This window comes from Rhipicephalus microplus, chromosome 7 (assembly GCF_043290135.1).
Source record: "Rhipicephalus microplus isolate Deutch F79 chromosome 7, USDA_Rmic, whole genome shotgun sequence".
Classification (NCBI taxonomy): Eukaryota; Metazoa; Arthropoda; class Arachnida; order Ixodida; family Ixodidae; genus Rhipicephalus; species Rhipicephalus microplus.
This window is the reverse complement of record NC_134706.1, coordinates 82,768,588-82,784,340: the sequence shown is the minus strand read 5'-3', so window position 1 is coordinate 82,784,340 and position 15,753 is coordinate 82,768,588. Positions and strand designations below refer to the sequence as shown.

The 15,753-nt window shown below is 41.7% G+C and overlaps 1 protein-coding gene across 4 annotated transcripts in view; it reads right to left on the bottom strand.

The window, feature by feature from the left end:
• Positions 1–544: 544 nt before the first annotated feature.
• The window catches only part of LOC119180386 (mitochondrial dicarboxylate carrier), a 33,946-nt gene continuing 18,737 nt past the window's right edge, over positions 545–15,753 (bottom strand). For all 4 annotated transcript variants that reach the window (XM_037431576.2, XM_037431575.2, XM_037431577.2 and 1 more), the window contains exons 9-10: positions 13,309–13,365; positions 545–11,148 (exon numbers count right to left, since the gene is read on the bottom strand). In XM_037431576.2, the coding sequence (XP_037287473.2) occupies positions 11,044–11,148; positions 13,309–13,365 (162 nt within the window). In that variant the 3' untranslated portion in view covers positions 545–11,043. The remainder of the gene's footprint in view (positions 11,149–13,308; positions 13,366–15,753) is intronic.

Below are 15,753 nucleotides of genomic sequence, written 5' to 3'. Positions count from 1 at the left end.
CGCTGACGTCACTTTCTCCCTCACCAGCTCGCAACATCCTTCCCTCGCTTCACCCTTTCCTCTTCACGCAACGCTCGACCGCACGTCAAGTGTAAACACTCTTTCGTTTCCTTTATCTGCGATGAAACTTACACGAAACCCAACCAACCTCCTGTGTCTTTGCGTTTCAAACAGGCATTTACTCGAGTAACGGCTACAGCAAGTTTTCTTACAAACGGTTCTTCCAGCACTTGCGTCGATGCCCGTTTCAACAGTGTCAACGCCATGCGCATCGCTGCTTCTTTGCATCCCATCGGGGTTTCCTGCGGGAAGATGGTCTTCTATTTTCACTTCTTACCACACAATCTAGCGGTGCCCTCTTGCCCAAAGCAGTGTAGCGACAAAGTTGATTACAAAAACTATTGTGTTAAATAAAACAAGGGCAAGCCTCGAGTAGGAACAGATTTTATCTTGCTGAGCTAAAACTACCATGTTAGCAGGCTCCGATGCTACACGCACAAGTGACATCATTGTGAAAATGCCACGAGAAGTAAAGCAAAAGCACTCAACACCACCCTAACATTTATTACTGCATAACAAAGAGACACTGTACAAAAATGCATTTACGCAAGCAATACTTTTGTACCTTAGCATATCCTACCATGGCACACAACAGGGCAACCCAAATAAAAGAAAAAAAATTGGATAATCTTAAGATCTACCTCTAACAAGAAATGAATAGTGTTATAAAAATATATTGTTTTTCATTTCACAATGTTCAACTGACAATATAAAGAAGAGAAAATCGCAAAGTTATATATGGTATGTCCATACTTATCTCCACCTTTTCCTTTCTAAAAAATGAAACCACATATCTGTAGAAATAAGTTCAATTGCGTACAATCACAAACATCCTTCATAAAATGCACTAGTTTCTCAGTTCTTGTAGGAAGTGGTAAAATGGTCACATTTTCACAAACATACAAAGCCATCAAAGTCTTGTAGTGGCCATTGCCATGGCGAGAAACACTGGTGGACTTGCAACACAAGCAACCGTGGTACATGATGATACCAGAATACCTTAGACAACGTCTCACAGATCTACAAGCAAAGGCTCAGCAATCACATGGAGCACATTTATGTAATAAATTGCATCAGAACACATTACGAAATGGCCATGTCTCATACTACCCATTTTTCACGCAGTTGCCGTTGGTGAAACATATGCTATATTGTATCTATCATAATTAGTACATTCTGGGTTCATTTACATTACCAGGACTGTACACCAGTGATTGCAAAGCATAAATTAGTTTAACCAAAACCAAGTAAAATACTCCAGAAACGTGGACCATTCACTTTGTACTTAACGTTACTGACTAGATGGTTAGTACCACCTCCACACACTATACATTTCACAAACTATAGCCAACAACATTCATTCCGCTTCAGGCCATGGTCATGCGCATCTAGATATGGCTATAGAAGACAACCACCATTTATCATCACAAATGCTAATCAAACTAAATTGTTTTATTCAAGGCTGCACATTGTGAAAGAGCTTGGAACCTATTTTTTTCACGAAAACACGCCCTTGCCTCTTTCATAACCTTAAGGAATCACACTAAATCCAGAACTTCCCCTCCTGTTAACAGAGAGATCTGATGTTTCGTTATGTCAAAAGATTTTACGCATATGAGAGCAATGCTTTTATGCACAGGTATGCTAAAATATACCACACAACTATGAAGTGAAGCATGACAGTTTTCAAACAAGCATGTTGACACAATGCCAGGACTGTAAAATTTTGCTGGTCTCACACTTTCTGAGAGCCCATACCCAATTCACAAAGTTACTGGTCCTCTTGTACACTGGTCTACTTGCAATGGCATACCAAATCGCTAAACGCAGAACAATCTTTCAAATAATGAAGCGAAGCAAGTACAAAGCAACCGACAGTTACTAAAACCAAAGCAAGTCATGGACACTTTCAACATGTTCCCCCTGTATTAAGGTCCCGCGTTTTCGAACCTATACACACCTATATTTCTCTTTAAGCTCTCGCACCTTCCTACAACTACAATCTAGTAGCTATAATGCCATTCCCCATATATATTCTATTTCTGAGGCAACAACAATGCAAAGCGATAAAACACTACAAAAGTCTTCTACAACAGTCATAGTGTCACCAGCAAGCCATTCCTATCTATATAGTTTCATTTTCAGGCATAGCATATTTCTAAATCACTAAAAAACCGCTTCAATGACACTAGAAGCACTCTAGGTGCAGAGCAATATGAGCAAACCAGTAATGCTACTTGGCACAAGCTCTCTTGAACACTTTGCTATCAGCACAAAGGTTCAGCTCACAAAATATACCGAGTTGCAGCTTATGCGGCAACTCACTTGCGGAGTGAATATGATCAGCTTCAACACAAGCAAAAAGCATCGGCGAGCTACACCGCACCTTGTGACAGTTCAATACTGCTATACACTGGCAACAATATCGAGTGAGAGAATTAGCAGAACACAAAACATCACTTAAGTTTGATGGCCTGTTGTGCTGCCGGCAATGGCAAATGATATAGTGTCGATGTTTCGTTTTTTCTGCATGGAAATATCGCCAGAATATAGTCATGATCAGTGAATCTTATAACTACTTTTAAGATCACCTCAACCGTTTTGTTAACTGCAAGGTAGGGTTCATTCATAACCTTCACACTTTTACTAGGCTTAATGATTTATCAAATGCAACATGAAGTCGTATTTCTCGTGAAATATTAACTAGGCAACTAAAATATGAATGGCAGTTTATTTGATCAGAAAAAAAAATTTCTATGTGCAAGAGATTGGCCTTCAATCTGTGTTCTCATCTATATATATAAACTTGTTTCATAACATTTTTAAAATTTTTTTTAGAAAAAAGTTAAAACTGAAGGTCTTTAGTAACTGATGCAAAACAATTATATAGAGAGGAAAGTTGCCAGGGCTGTTTGTGCCATGTTCATTTCGACATTGGCTCTCGCCCTCGTAAATATGCAAACCGAGATATGCACCACTTTGCCCAACAATATGTCCCACATGTCTACAGCATGGCAGTTCCAATAAATTAAGGAACTATTTTTCAGAGCACAGTAATTGCAGGGTCAATCAGACACATTCCTGGGAATGCCACAGAATGACAACTTTCATCTATACTGTACAACTTAACTAGAAAAAATATCAGCTTTGTACAATTGAAAATATTTTACCGATGGTAAGCATGAGCCTATTTGTTCTCTTAACAGCTCATGTATATTGAAAAACAATTTAGGCTTTCATTGGAGCTTGATATTAAAGTTTGTCTTGGTGCTCTTCCTTCAATGTTGTTTTTTATTCTCCTGCACAAAGCATAATCAATATTACTTTGCTCATTTCCACATACAGTGCTTAAAAATAGTGCTGTCAATCAGCGTGAACCTTCGGCGGCATCTGTAACTTGCTAACGAAGTTCTTTGCTCTGAAAGCCTAAATTATCATTTACTCTTCAAAACAACCAGAAATAAAGGCCGCTTATGTGGGTGGCATTCCACATAAAATTAATATTCCACGATTAAGGTGAATGTAATCTCACTAGTCAACGTTGCTATGCATCAGCACCGACTACTTTCTGCCAGGGTTGGCCCCAAGGCAGTAATACAGATCCAATAAATATGAATTAATTTTAAAGATTTTCTTTTTTAGCTAAAAGTTTTAACATAAAATTTAAAAGATGCCTAAATAGAATGTAATACTTTTGACATAAAATAGCTTGTGCGGCTAAGAAGAACCGGATAACCTCAAGTGATCTTAAAAGAACAAATAAACAAAAACTTAACAAATCAATAATAGAATGCATGTCACATTCCCAACTCAGGTACGAAAGTTAAGCATTCACAGAGCATGCACTGGCAAAACCATATTCCTTTGCAATTCATATTTCCCTTCTGAAAACAAGAACACAAAATAGAGATGCAGATAATAAATGTTGACCGACACTTTGTCAATTCCAAAGTGTGTTAGCCTCAGGCCGTTCAACTGACTTTGCCACGTCTTATTTTTTTTCTACACGGTCAGTGGAATGGCACGTAAATGTAATTTGTGCGTGTTTTCATTTCTAACTTTTTAGCATGAATTGCAGTGAGACTAATCTGCAGTCATTTCGCATGCGTTCGTATTCTCGCGCTTTGCTCATTGTGCAGACGTTGTCCGCATTACATCGCGCTCCCACGTGACAGGCGATGCCACAGCTGGCACTGTGCCAAGAAACTGGACACCGGTCACCGCGGTATGAGACATTAAAGGGTTTCACCCTAACATGAACACTCCCACCACACTACAATGCTAAGAGAAACACCTCATTCATTCTCAACGTCGTGTTCAAGCAACCGTGCTTACAAAGAGAATGATGGCTGTAGTTCTATTACAATTATTTGCACCACGTTTGTACGATAATATACTAAATGTAGAATACCATACCTTAAATGTCACAATACTTTTGCCAAATAACCCACAGTTTATTACGGTGCTTTACATTTGAAGAAAGGCTATTTGAACGTGCTTTGAAGCAAGCCTTTAGCCAAGAAAAACAACACTAGCCCCCCCCCCCCCCTGCATTGTATTGGCAAGAAGGGGCTCTTTTACGGAGGATAAATGATGAAAATATGTTTTTCAAAGCTGTCAGCAAGTGTCCCCCTCGCTGTCCACCTTCCTCTCATAAAATAAAAATTCCTAGTTACAGGCCTGCTTTGAAGAATCATTGCTAGGAAACCATCAGAAATAAGATAGTGTTGCTAGATTGCCATCTAGATCACACTCATGAGCTTCATCAAACACTTATAGCATAATGACAGGTCTTAAAACATTAGCTAACCTACACACAAGAATGGAATGTGCAAACTCTTCACGCTTCTTAGACAGTTGGGACGTAAGAACAAATAGAAAAGCTTGCATGCCTGCATAGCCTCTAGACATCACCTACCGTTATAGAGACTTGCCTACACCATCTAGGTCAGCTTGCAAACTGTGCCTTGGAGCACTGATTCATCACATCTACCACTGTATTGCATACTACTAACAGCTTTCAGAAGTCATATTTCAGACGCCTGCACCCCATGTGTCAAACGGTGTTTCTGTTAACCTACGCTAGGTGGCACTGCAAGTGAGGACATGAAATAACCGAAGGCAGTACGGAATTTTATGTTGAAGAAGGTGACACATGCAAGCGTCCAAATACAAAAAGCGGCCATTAGACATTTATTTAACGGTTAAGACAGTGGCTAACATGAAACACGGCCGCAAAGATAGGAAGACTACCAATAATCTTCAGGTCAACCCTGCCCTTTGTCAACCCCGCTTGCTAGTCACACGGTGCGTGCGAAAGATCTCTCTGGACGGCCAATAGACAGTTCTACGTCACACAGGGCGTGGCAGTTAGGCAACCCTCACCTGCCTCTAAGCATTTGCTAACAAGATTGACCCAAGCAAGCTTTAGTGTCAGATGAGCATCTAGCATGTTCATGAGTTGCATCTTCACAGAATACTAAAATATAGCAATAGACATTCAAGCATAAAATTTTTTTTCTTATGCAAACAAGGAAGTTCAACATGTGCGTTGAAGTATGGCAGCCCTAGAACTTCAAAAGGTTCTACACATTTACACTGAAGCGTGCTAAATGCTTTTAACACATGAAGATGTTTTATGATAATTACAGTATTGATAACTACATTCTTCTATTTCTAAACTTATGGAAAGAACAACATTAAGATGTACACGTCTAATGAATACTGCTGTAGGAGATACTATTATGAAATTCAAATAATTAGAGCATAAACTGTGTTTTTACTCAAATAGTGTTGGTAGCTACGAGCATGTCCCCTTTCGTTAAGAGAGAAAAGAACATTGTAAATGTTGACACGTTTACAAATCTAAATGAAAAGATGCTTCATTTTTTCGGCGCAAGAAAAAGCTAGGGCCTAAATCGCCTTTGCAACATTAAGTGGGCAAAAGAGTTGACTAGAAAAATCACTTTTGTGCCTTACTTTGAAGAAAGCATAGCAAACTCAAAGCATTATCAACAAAGATACGATGTAGATTGCCAGCTTCAACATCCGATAAAGAAATCACCAGCATATGCACTATTAACCATAACAAAAGCTAGGGCTCTCCCATTTTTTAAGTATGTTCATTTCATACATGCAAGAAAAAAAGTCACATTCATGCTAACCTTGTATTTATCATGTTGTAAGAATTACTGTCCCAATTCAGTTTTTAGGTGTTCTGTGACATTTGGTTATCAAACAGAAAGTAGTTAAATGAGGCAAGAGATCTACTGAGATATCATGGAACAGCAAATGAGACAAACCGTGCATAAAAACTATAAGACTACTGGCTCAATTTTGGTGCGAATTATTTGCTCACAGTGCTTTAAACACTCCTAGAAAAATTTTGCTATACATCAAAGTAATCAAAGCTGTTCAGTCACTTTTGTGCCATGGATTAATACGTGCATGAGCAATTCTCCCACAGAAAAACTAAAATAAAATATTGCCTGACAGTTTGCTTCACACTAAACTATCAAAGCAAGTGGTAAGCTCCTTGAAGGCATCTTTCCATTTCCTGTGTGGTTTTGATTTTGTCATTTACAATTAATTATGCTTTTCTTTAAAGTACTACTCAGTCTGACTTTTATGATAAATAGTCAAGATTTTCTATCAGTAGATGTTCAAGATATCGCCTACACTGCTTCTTGTGGCCATTGTTTTTTAATGCACACCAATACATATAAAAAGCTATTTCAAATAGAACACTGCTGAACAAAATAAACATAAAATGTTCAACAAAGCATGTCATTTTGGCCCATATTTTTCGTACTCCAGATTTATTAAAGGATACTCTACTCACCATATTTGCACTATCTGTTTACTACTCTGTGCAATACATATAAAAAGCTATTTCAAATAGAACACTGCTGAACAAAATAAACATAAAATGTTCAACAAAGCATGTCATTTTGGCCCATATTTTTCGTATTCCAGATTTATTAAAGGATACTCTACTCACCATATTTGCACTATCTGTTTTCTACTCTGTGCGAAGCATAAACAAAAATCAACTACATCTCTCAAAAAAAAAAGAAAAACATCAGAACACTTGAAATTTCAAGTCTTACTTCCAACATCACCGAGAGCTGTGTGTTTGAAATATTTCTGTTAATACTGTGCCATTAAAATAAATTATTAATAATAATAACTTGTCAGTATTAGAACTGCTTCCATTTGTGTACTCAAATATTTAATTCACTGCAATAATCAAAAGCTCCCAACCTTACATCAACTCACTGTGCGTTCATAGTACATCAAGACAACATAGTACCACAGTTCTCATATTTGATTATCGAAGAAGCAGTGTGCAAAATGCTTAAGGGGGGGCGCGGCAAGTAAAGTGCCGATTTTGGTCAAAATATGCGATTTTCTGATTTATTTTTTTTCGTAATCTTCAGACCTTCAACTTCCTTGTTCTAAAATATTACAGCGAAACGTGCGCTACAAATCCCGCAAATAGTGTTTTTGCCGAGGCTAGTCGCCGAAAAGTGCGAAAAAAAAGCCCCTGAAACGGTGTTGTTCACGCCGCACAAACGCGCCAAGTTGTTGACCGTGGGCCGCCATTTTGGTAGCTTTGGAAAGAGGAGAAAGCCGGCTTCCCGATGGTCGCGGTCTCGTATTTCGCCGAGTGAAAATAAAAGCGCGAGGAGCAAGTAAAAAAACGAAAACGAAGAACGGCAATTGGCTGCGCGGGTCACGTGGTAGCAGGCGCGACCTCTTACTGGTCAAAGCTGCGCCGCGCACCTTGGCAACCTTGGAAGCGCGAGCGCATCTGCGGCCGCCGTGTCGAGAATCATCCGGCGTGCGCTTCGTTTTTTGCCAGTTTGCTGCTTTTGTGATAGTTCGCGTGCTTTTTTTACCAAGCTTTGTTTACATCGGTGGTCTCTTCTGAGTGCTTGCTCATACTGCGGTGCTATGTTGTCGCAAAAAAAGTTCCGGAGCGTCCACAAGTACGGCAAGCGTCGGAAAGCTTGGAACAAAGGGCAGACGACTGCGGCTGCCGTCCCAGTCGCAGTTCCGGACGGAGCATGCTCTTCAAGCGTCACGGAGCCTCTACTCAGACCCTTCGCTGATTGTTGTGAGGCCGAGAGTGTGGAAGGTGCCACATCGTCGTATGTCAGACCGCCGGATGCCGTCGACCGTGATGGACGCTCTCGCGAACCCGATTGCGGTGGCACCGCGTCGGCAGCCGTTGCAACTCCGGGCGTGCGCGCGTCGAACATTCTATCGCGAGTTTCGGCCCAGATTCCGAGCAGTGAAGAAATCGCGCAGCGGGCGCAGACAAGGCGGGATGTTTTGGATGCCGTAGCATCGAAATCCGCTTCAAAGCGGAAGCTCGAGCTTCTGAACGAAGGCTGCGACGAAAATGACGGCGGTAAGGACTCCACATTTTTCATTGTAAATAAGAAGATGCTGAACGGTCTGCTTTCGTCAGTAAAGTGCAACAAGTGCGACGAAGGGTCGATACGCCTCGAGACTACGCACTGCCTTGGACTCGCGGCGAGGATGGAACTTTTTTGTGACAATTGTGGCATAGTGAACAGTGCGTGGTCGTCCCCGAGGTGCTCCGGGCAACAAAAAACGAACCCCTTTGAGGTAAACGTGCGTGCTTTGAGGGCTGTGCAGTCAGTTGGCAGAAAACAATCTGCCATAAATGACATTTTTTCTGCGATGGACATTTCGCATCGAGCACTGCACCACAAGTCCTACCAGAGACTGCAAAGGAAGTACAGCCACCCTGCCACCACATCAGCTGCCACCCGCATTGAAGCAGAAAGTGCACAGAAGGTGCATGACATTTACAAGGACCTAGGAGGAGTGCCAGGCAACATTGACGTCATTTACGACGGCACGTGGATGACGAGGGGGCACAGAAGTCATATTGGCGTGGGCTGTGTAATCGAGCTGTACACAGGCTTGGTCTTGGACCACTGTGTCCTGTCCAACTACTGCCAAGGCTGTGCTGTTGGTCCCAAGCCTGGTGACGACAACTATGAGGAGTGGCTTGAGAAACACAAGCCACAGTGCCAAAAGAACACCGATGCTAATGCAGGCCAAATGGAAGTAGAAGCAGCGAGGATCATGTTTGAAAGATCGTTTACCAAGTACAAGCTTCGATACATCAATGTGCTCTGCGACGGTGACAGCCGTACGTACCTTGCCCTCACGCAAGACAAGGTGTATGGCTACATGTTGATTAAGAAACAGGAGTGTGTGAACCATGTGAAAAAAAGAATGGGCACTTCCTTGCGCAACCTTCTTGATGAGCACAAATCCAAAGGCCGAGGACTGAGCATGGGTGGCAAAGGCCGGCTGACGCAGGGCCTTATAAAGAAGTTGACGAATTATTATGGCTGGGCCATTAAGAGCCACCCCAACGATGTTCCTGGCATGGAGAGGGCCATCATGGCCACTTATTACCATGTAACATCCACAGACCAGGATCCACACCACGACCTGTGCCCAAGTGGGACTGACTCCTGGTGCCCGCACAATCAGGCATTGGCCAAGGGAGAGCCGCTGCCGCCTCACAAACATAAACTGCCCCCTCACGTGCGAGTGGCACTGCTGCCAATCTACAAGCGCCTCTCGAACAAAGAGCTCCTTGAAAGGTGTGCGCAGGGAAAAACCCAGAACGCTGTGGAGAGTATGAACAGCCTCATTTGGTCACTCCAGTCCAAGAGCCAGTTCGCCTCCCTTCGAAGTGTGGAAAGTGCAGTTGCAGATGCAGTCTGCCGTTTCAATGGTGGCTGCAAGAGATCACTACTCAACTGGGCTTCAATCCAGGAGACTGCTCTTTGCGGCGAGCAGCCGAAAAGGATGCCAAAAGGGTGAAGAGGGCTCAAAAGACGCATTGTTCCACGACAAAGAAGCGCAAAACTGGGTTGCGCTCTACGGTGGCCAAGGCCACAGCATCTCAGGATTACTGCCCAGGAGGATTCTGAGTGTTTTAGGCATGTTGTGAACTTCCAAACAAGAGTGAACTTTCAAAGTCAGTTTTCTCAACTCTTGATTTTCGCCTATGTGCCTTCGCTAGAACATCTGTCATTTTTTAACAAAGACTGATAGAGTCGTTCCGTTTTTTGCACTAGGCTCAGGAGGCCTTTAGCAGTGCAATAAAGCTTTATCTCTCTTCTTACTCATCATTTAAAATTTTTAGAACACATTTTATAATTACTGCGATGTGTGCGCAAAACAACATCCATGTTTTGGAAATTTTATTTATGGTTACAAGAACTAGAAAAATCAACTAATAGCTTCTTTGCACAAGTTGATGCTTTGGGAACATAATAATATGAAAAAATAATTTCATTTAGCAATAATTATCTCTTTAAGTGCGAAGAGCATTAATTAGTATAATTATGCTTGTAACTCAAAAAGTACAAGAGGTATTTGAAAACGGTTTTCATATTTGGAATCCTCACAATCATCCACATACACACACCAAATTTCATCACAAACAGTACATTAATAAAAAAATTAGTTTTACTTGCCACGTCCCCCCTTAAGTGCAAAACCACCGCTTGTCTTGACAACACAACAGATGTGTCTCTATTATCGTTCTTACAGTCAAACAACGAAACGTCACCATGAATGGCTTGCAATGACTTTAAACGTTTCATCTCGAAAAGCAATGGTCTGTGAAAATCGGGAAAACAGTGCCTGCGTAAAGAATATTGCGAATTAGTAGAAGCAAATAAGACGCACCAAGACAGCCAAAAACCTCAGCTGAATGTGAAGAGCGAATGCAGCGATACACAATTAATGGAATCGCATAAACAATAGCTAGCCCCCTCCCTACCCAGAAGCTCGCACCAGTCACCCATAACTGGCGTTGACAGGTCCTTCTGCTAGTGGACTCTCGGTTGATGCGAAAGTCGTTGCTGTAGGCCCTCAGCACAAATGTTACAAGCGTGGCTAAGCGTGCAATGTGAGGCAAAATCACTGCGTGTAACGGACCGCGCCGAAATTCAGTCGCATTTGTTCGAGAAAGATCCAAGTCAGGATCGTGTGGGGGCCCAGTCGCACAAACGCAGGGATGTAGCCCTGGAAGAAGCAAAAACGAAAGGGGAGTGTAGGGGACCGTCATAATTACACAAGAAGTGGTGAGAAAATGAAATGTTTTGCACAGCAGGGCTCTGCCAATATGCATTGGTTTGTTACGATTTAGCTTTCTCAACAAATTTACTAAAAACAGGCTCAAAATGCAAATTTCAACAACAGTACAAACAATGACAGAATATTATAGCTGTGCGGGAAGGCACTCAACTTCTAAAAGGTAGCGGTCCAGTCAAGTGTACACGACTGAAGGGATCAGCGAATGCCACAAAAATTGCGGTAAAATGAGTACTTATATATGCAAAGCATGAAATGGCATTGCCATGTATGTGTGTAACACAGTACCTCTATATGCTACCAAAAGCACAACATATAGAGAGGTATGTCCCACTCATGTTCAACAGCAAAGAAATTGACTGCGCATAGAGATATATATAGAAAAAGACTATTCTAAAGCCCTCCCCCCCCCCCCCCCGCTTCCAAGCAACCTCTGAAAGTATAAAGAAGGAGCATGTTTGTCTCTGTTATTGTTTTCAGTCTTGCTGACACAAAATTAATTTCACTTCAATTTGTGCATTCTAGACTGCTCACATGGAGAGAACAGCGTGTAGCTGAAATGCGGAAAGTTAGGCGAGGCTCAGTGCTTGCTTCTTATATTTCCACATGTTTTAGGAAGAACTAAGTGGCGAGAACTAAGTGGCGAGGAGGAGATAGAAACTGAAAGAGGGGTAGTGGAAGTGCCAAAGAAACCACTCTCTCGTCTGGTTTGGCGGCCTAAGGGGGAACACAGCTTTCGTATTGTACAAAATGGCTAAAAAATCGACTTTTTTTCTAAATCAAAATTCAGTTTCTACAGCCGTTCCTCTATCCTATGCCAAAATATCTTCACTAAAAACCGCCTATAAGTGCTGCTTTTTAAAGATTTGTTGCGTTTGTCAAAGTAGCTAGAATTATCGCGGAAATCGCGAAAAAATGCCGATTTTCAAGAAATTGTGGTTCTGCAAAGGCGCGACCAGGCGATGCTGCTTTAGTCTCATTGGGAAGAGCATTTCTATGATCAAATTTCGCGCCTCAGCTGGCTCCTCCATTAAAAGAAGATCTCTCTCCCCTCTTGAGGTATCAACCTGAGAATAATCACAGTTAAATTCACAGTTCCATCATCTTTTGGAAGTTCTCTAGGCCTGGAATAAGAAAACCATGTGCACTATTCTAACATAGTGCCCTAACTTACGAACCAATGAACATAACTTCATGAAATTTTGTAGCAGTTCTAATGCTTTTGCAATGAGCATATCCTGATAGTTTCATTGAAATATCTCTATAAACAAAAAAAGTTGATATCTTATGGTAGCCTCCATGCATTGGAGTTTGTCCCCGAAGAGCACTGAGTTTCTAAAATTACAAAACACGTGCTTAATGGCTTCAAATGTTCCACAAACATAACACATACTTCATGCGGAAAATGAATGCTTTTTACTTGATCCAAGTGCAGTGCTCTGAGGCAATGCTTCCCCCACTTTCTTCATTATTATGCTCTGAAGGCACTGAGCATGTTTCGGGTCAACAGCATCATGCGTATGCATTACTCCCACCTTCGGCACCCAACAGTATTTCACATCATTTGGCAACTCTATAAAGTGCTACTGATTTCAGTCTTGTTCACCCAGGAATCACGATTGCCACATGACTCAAGTTTACAACAAAGTTTCCTTTTCAGTACACCGCAACGACTTATGAGAAAACGCAGCATTTCCCAAAGCAAGCACAGATGATTAGGCACTACTTGTGCCCAGTGCTCTGTATGATCTATTGTTACGTACAATACAAACATCAAATGCCTTTTTTAAAGCTACAGTCATATTATGTACTGTTTTCATTGTGTTAGAACCTAATTTTCCCCAGTTGTACAAAGCGAAAATCTCCTCCCTGTTCCCAGCATATTAGTAATTTCATTGTGCTGATAGATGTATGAAATTCAGCTTTCACTAAATGAACGAGAAGTAGAAAACGACGACTGTCAGACATGTATTCCCTAAAGGAAAAAAACAATGCTGGTGCAAAACCGCATTAATTTAACTGTAACCGATCACTTCAGGTGCTCTCTATTTCTGTTCATATTTCAATATTTCTGTCACCGTTTCAACTCACCTTGAAGAATGCCATAATTCCGAACTTCTTCGTTTCTAGGGCACAGTGCAATATACTCTGCCAAGAGAAGGTGAGGAACAATCGCACACAAAAGACAAGTTTTGAGTTCCAGGCTGCTGTAAGTACAGGTTCGCTCTTAAAAACTTTTGCCACAGAAAACATCTTAACTGAGACCAAAGGCCACTATAGTGAGTAAAGCCATACTCAGTGAATGAAAAGAAAAAAAAACATAGCATAAAAAATGAATAATTGGCATCAGACACTTTTTGCTTCACATGCAATACCATCATCATCATCATCATCAGCCTGACTACGTCCACTGCAGGACAAAGGCCTCTCCCATGTTCCGCCAGTCAACTCGGTCCTGTGCTTGCTGCTACCAATTTATACCACAAACTTCTTAATCTTATCTGCTCACCTAATCTTCTGTCTCCCCCCTAACCTGCTTGCTTTCTCTAGGAATCCAGTACTCGTTCGCTAACACCATGTCGGAAACTTGGCTGAGTGACCCCAGTGTCAGGAACCGCCGCCTACACAAATTGGACCCATCTAGAAAGCTTCAAGTTCCATTGGACCTCTCCCGCCAGGATGCAACTTTACTGTGCTGCCTGTGGTTAGGAGTAGCTTTTACAAAGGCGTACTCCTTTCGCATAGGAATGGCGGATAACTCCCAATGTGAATCGTGTGACACTGACGAGACAATAGAACATCTACTGTGTTCATGTGAACGTTTTTCGAGCGAACGCAACTTGCTACGCGAAACGTTAGAAACCCTTGACAGTAGACCTTTCTCCGAAGAGAAGATCCTTGGTTCATGGCTGTACGCGTCGCAGGCCGGCAAAGCGACGCGAGCACTGCTAATTTTTCTAAGGACGACCGGACTACGCGACCGCTTATAAGCGTGCAATGGACAAGGTCACATCTACACACACGTTGCCCTTCACTTCTCTCTCTCTTCTCCTTTAATCCCCTCACCCCTTCCCCCAGTGCAGGGTAGCGAACCGGACGTGCGTCTGGTAGACCTCCCTGCCTTTCATTTCTTCCCTTCCTCCTCCTCCTAGGAATCCAGTTAGTTGGCCTAAATGACCAGCGATTATCCTGTCTATAGCCTACATGCCTCGCCCATGTCCATTTCCTCTTCTTGGTTTCAACTATGATATCCTTAACCCCGGTTTGTTCCCTAATCTACTCAGCTCTCTTCTTTTCTCTTACGGTTACACCTACAACATGCAATATAGTAGCACATTTTAATAAATATCTGTCATCTTGGGACTATAAATAGAGCACCGCGTTTGCAGATAAATCTGAAAAAATTTAATAGGCACTTGCTGGTAAAATTTTTTACAATAAGGGTTTATTGGATTAACTCAGATTTGAGCAGCCAAAACGAACCTGCTGCGTCGCTTATCTATATATTATGATAATAATATATAATATATTATGTACATAATACATAATAACCATATATTATATTATGTACATAATACATAATAACCATATATTATGACATCCTAATATATGGTTTCCTGGTGGCACTGAAGCACACCAGGAGACTTTGAATATACGGAGCTCGTAAGATATGCTTGTGTCTAACAAAAACCTTTAAAATTATACATACTATGCATAAACGAAGGCATTTTGTAAATGAGTATTTGAGCATTCAAATTCTCCAGATGAACATGCCTTACGTGTTCCTATGCTTTCAAATTGAGATACCATTTTATCTAAGATATTGCAGTACTGAGAATAATGCAAAACCAAGCTCGAAATTCCAGATAATTGAGAATTGATGAAAAATAAACTCTGACAAATGCGGGATTTCCGTTAGAAAATAAACACAAAAAACAACCTCTAGATTTAAAGATAAATAAACTTCAAAAACACTTAGTGCTAAAAACCGAAATTTGCCCCTTCTAGGAGGTAAGTAAACAAGACTTAAGTTAAAAATTATGAAAACTGAATCGACTAAATCTAAAGCTATTACAGTCGAGCCCACATATGACGGCCCCACTTAAAACGAACAATATTCGCGTGACTGCCAAAATATACATTGGTTCTATGGCACAAAATCGCACTAACAACGAACGTCTCCTAGCGCCGCTGATCGGTTACAGCGAACGGAGTCAGCGGTATGCCGACTTCCTGGGAGACCAATTTCGACCACTGGATCAGGCATTGGCGAAGTGCCCATACATTCTTATTGTTAAACGCCGACCCTGCCTCTGCGACCCTCTAGTTGCCGCTCTCCCCAACCCATGGAGGAAGGAAAGCTGTTTTTTTCCTCCATGCCCCGACTGCTTTTTGTTACACATTCCTCCGTTCTTTGTCCCCCCCCGCTACTCTGAGCACCCCGCATCGCCAGACGAGGCCCGTGTTTTCACATTGCCACCGATCTTTCAAAGACCGGTAGGCCATCTACCCTGTTTTTGATCGCTGGCACTGTCG